Source organism: Myxine glutinosa, chromosome 1, assembly GCF_964187855.1.
Source record: "Myxine glutinosa chromosome 1, kmMyxGlut1.1, whole genome shotgun sequence".
Lineage (NCBI taxonomy): Eukaryota > Metazoa > Chordata > Myxini > Myxiniformes > Myxinidae > Myxine > Myxine glutinosa.
The window spans coordinates 91,475,041-91,479,305 of record NC_136261.1 but is presented as its reverse complement, the minus strand read 5'-3'; the positions used below and the strand labels follow the sequence as shown (position 1 = coordinate 91,479,305).

The 4,265-nt window shown below is 44.9% G+C and overlaps 1 protein-coding gene across 1 annotated transcript; it reads right to left on the bottom strand.

Annotated features, from left to right (window-relative positions):
* Window positions 1–1,858: 1,858 nt before the first annotated feature.
* LOC137425209 (uncharacterized) lies at window positions 1,859–4,010 on the bottom strand. The gene is made up of 3 exons (XM_068113440.2): window positions 2,963–4,010; window positions 2,586–2,809; window positions 1,859–2,422 (listed from the first exon to the last, which is right to left on the bottom strand). Exons 1-3 carry the CDS (start codon window positions 3,986–3,988, stop codon window positions 1,888–1,890), a joined length of 1,785 nt encoding a protein of 594 aa, XP_067969541.2. The 5' UTR covers window positions 3,989–4,010; the 3' UTR covers window positions 1,859–1,887.
* Window positions 4,011–4,265: the final 255 nt, after the last annotated feature.

Here is a 4,265-nt window from a genome sequence, read left to right as displayed (position 1 = left end):
AGGGATGGAGACGTCTGTTAGGCGGGCTAGAGGATTCTTTTGATGGGTGACCTGCCAAGAATGACATGTGGTGCTGGGGGTCATGATCTCACCACAGAGGAGGAATAGGGGGTTATGGGTTCACTCCTGTGACCATCTGGAGGTGTCTGTTATGGACCTGTGGTGTCTGCGGTGTTAGGACGTTGGGGGTACGTTTATCTGTCTGTCTGTCTGTCTGTGAGTTACAGTGTGTCTGGAGAGGAGGTCAGTCAGGTAGGATGGGGCCAGGTTATGGAGGGCTTTGTCGGTCAAGAGGAGGATTTTGTACTGGATTCTCTGGGGAATGGGGAGCCAGTGAAGATTATAATGACGGGGGTGATGTGGTCACGGGTCCGGGAATGGGTGAGTAGACAGGCAGCGGAGTTCTGACCGTATTGGATTATTGAGGTTTGGTGAGTATTGATGATTATTGAGGGTGAACAAGAGAGGCTGTTTAGTAAGGGCATTTTATGAGATATTTCACAAATCTGTTAACTAAATTGTTACCAAAATATTTCTTCACCAATATGTTTGTAAAGGTGTGTAATAACATGTGTTAAAATGTTGAAGTTCAACTCCCGTGGGAAACCCAGAAAAAAAGCTGTTGAATTCGGGTACCGAAAAATTATTTTCGAGAATTTTTATTTTTTTTAATCGGCCCTTAAGTAACTTATGAGGGGTCAAATAAGGGTTTTTCATGATTCTGAGTTGATTGTTAACATTTATATTTTCACTTTTACATTTACACACAAAGTAGCTTTTATTTCACATACATATATTAAACAAGAATGTATCAATTGAATGCAGGTTTATTAGCAACAACGATGAACAATCAATCTGCAAGACAAAGAAAGCGATGGTAAATATTAGAATAAGATAATAGACACAGAATATGCAAATAACAATGCACAGTATTACACAAGATGAGAACGCAATAGAGAACAGCACCATACAAGAGTTGTCTATCTCCCTTTCCCAAAAACGTTCAATTGTGACACAGAATAGAACGAAAACTGGAGACCGAGAAAAAGGATCACATGAGTTTATAATTGATATTCTTCTGAATTGAATCGGGCTGGTGGTTTGATAATTCGCTTCGGGCGGCCCGTCACCACCCGATCAATCGTCGGAGTCCTCTGAGGGCAGTTCGTAATTTCCTGGTCCATTGTGGGAGTCTCAGGTGGGTGGTATCGGACATGGTGTGATGAACGTTGTCAGGTGGCGGTCACATTCTCTGATTGGAACGCTGTGATAGCCATTCCAGGCGTCTGTTACCGTCTTTTTGGTGTTATGTGGCACCGCCATTGCTTGATGGAAGGGTGACTGGGTGTGGTGGGTCTCACGTGTGCAGTGCGCATTCAGTGGTTGCAGATCAACTGTCCTCCGTGGGGTCCCATCCTTCTTTGGACAGACGACCATTCTGCTGCACCATGTCACTGGTTCACCAATTGGCACCGGTTCCAGAACCCCTAACCTGATGTCGCGATCGATACCAGCCTTGACTTCTGCCTGCCAGTGTAAGGGGACAGGCACTGGGGTGTGCACCGCTTTTGGTGTTGCCTCGGGGTCAACCATCAGTGTGAGAGGCGGACCTTCCATGTGGGGTAGTGGTTGGTGTTCGCAGACATTGATTGTTCATAAACAAGAATGTATCAATTGAATGCAGGTTTATTAGCAACAACGATGAACAATCAATCTGCATGACAAAGAAAGCGATGGTAAATATTAGAATAAGATAATAGACACAGAATATGCAAATAACAATGCGCAGTATTACACAAGATGAGAACGCAATAGAGAACAGCACCATACAAGAGTTGTCTATATATAATACTCAAGAGTTATTTCTCATTCACAATGTCAGAAGTTTCAACAGTCATTGTCTATGTCTTCTTCAGACTCAACAACATCATGACTGCAGTTTCTGCATTTAATGCCATTACAGACTCCACAGGCCGAGATGCACGTGACCCCATTCTTCTTGCAGCTGCATCGCCGGTTGCTGCAATCTCCATGACAATTACAGCTCGTGAACTGCAATAGCTCCTCAGGAGCCGTGGGGTCCAGTGTTGGAACTGGCTCATACCCATGCACACCTATTGTCCATCCATAGTCACTGGGGTTCAGAGACATGCTCTGTAGAAGGATCCAGTCCCGGGTCTGCAGGTAGGCACGGAGTGAATGTTGTGCAGCTGCACCCTCTGTTGGAGGTAGAGTCTCTGGTTTGATCACTCCTACCGCTGCCTTCCTTGAGAACATGTTGTACCGAATTTCACCCAATGTAGTATCTCGTCCATGGTAAATGTACTTGAAAATCGCAGTACTAGCCTGAATCACTGTTTCCTTGGTGGCTTCTGTGTCAAGGAAGATGTCGATGTACTCAGCCGCGTCCTCTTCGCAAAACCTAAAAAAAAGCACCAGGTCTATGTCAAGTAAAGTATAATGTAAAACAGAAATAAAATAATTATTATTTTTAACATTTATACTATGATGACAATGATTATAATTATTATTATTATTAGTATTAGTATTATTTGCCGACGTAATAGTAGTATTATCATTATTACCTGGCAAATAGAGTTGTTTTCCCATGACCAGCGATTGCAGAAACCGTATCACACCCCGTGAAGGCATGACAGAAGAGCAGGTAGCTCTTCTGTGTTTCGGAGAGAGATTCTTTGATCTTTCGGACGTCATAAGAGCCGTTTGATGTGGTTAAGAAGAGTGGATGGTGGCTGTCTGAGCTATGGTGCACCAGCATTACCAGCACGTCTGCATCTTCTGCCCGCACCTGAAAATATAACAACATGTACAAAGCATAATGAACCGTTCAAGAACAGATTTAACTTTTCAACAGTGTGAATTCTCTTATTTTTAAATTACCCCATCTCCCCCCGGGCTCCATCCAATAGTTATACTAACTGAAGACACAAATGGTACTGACCTCAACAGAGCCATCTGAAGCAGCAGCCAATGCCTCTCTCACAATTGAAGTGTCAGCATCATTGTCACACTGCTCCACAGTGATGTGATGTTTTCGGAAGGTTGAAGAGAGAAGGTGGATGAGCTCACTCTTGTTATGAGTGTTGTCCAGAAACTTTGCTCTTAGGGTCCAGTTGGACATATCCGGTCGAATCTGGAGATTACAGCAGGAATTCTTGGTACGCCGGATGTGGTCGTGATCTTTTGGTGATCTGCTGTAGCCATCAAAGACCACAATGATCTTCTGGGAGCAGCGGCCCAGATACTGCACGTAGCTCAGGTAACTGTTGGCGATCTCCTGCCAGGTCTGACGTTGTTCCCACTTCACCATGTAGACAAGCCATCCGCCATCAATTACGAGGGTGCAGCAGGGTTGGTTAGTCAAGTCAAGTGGATCAGTTAACGCCTTCAGGCTTGTATTTGAAAAGTCTGCCTTGTTTGCCTTGTTCATCTTCTGATCTTTGTTGCTGAACAGGGACAATGGGAAGGGAGTCAGCTCATACTGTAAGCTTGTCTCAACTGTCATATCCCGCTGGGCGAAAATGATCAGTCGGTTGAACAACTTTAGTGAATCAAGGTGAATCTTTTTCTCGTTGACCAAGGGAAATTTTCTTAGTGATGACAGGGCTTTTATCTTTGACTTGACATCCATGGTCGACGTCACTGACTGTCCATCCAGCTTGATCTGCATCTCCATCCCAACTTCAGCTGCTCTCTCAGCATTGACTGCGTCATCTCCAGTGCTTGTGAATCCTGTTGAGAAAGACACGAGCAACTCCTTGTCTCTATCGTTGTCGAATGGCTTGATCTCCTCAAACCATTTTAGGACAAGTTCAACTGCCTCTTCATCTCGCTTCATCTGTGTCTTGGCAAGGTCTCTGTGGACTGGAACATGTTTACTGACGTCCTCCTCCATCCGCCGGTTGACATCAGACAGGTGACTGAGGGTGAGCACCCAGCATTTGTGGCCAGAAAAACTGTTTCTCATTCTTCCTCTGCTCAGTCCACCTTGTGACTTGGCTGCCTTCATTAATGTCTGCTCAATACAAATGTCACACCATGTGCCGGACCACTCATGACTTGAGTAACGGACAACGTGGTTCCCGTGGGCAGTGAGACGTTCTAAGGTGTCTTTGTAAGCAGGCAAAGTTTCTAGTTCCTTCATGAGTTGACAGTACAGCCATGCGCCCTTGGCATACTGATGATGGCCTGCAGCGGCAAAGATGTGAAGCATCTTGGTAACAATGCAGGACAGATGCCCATTG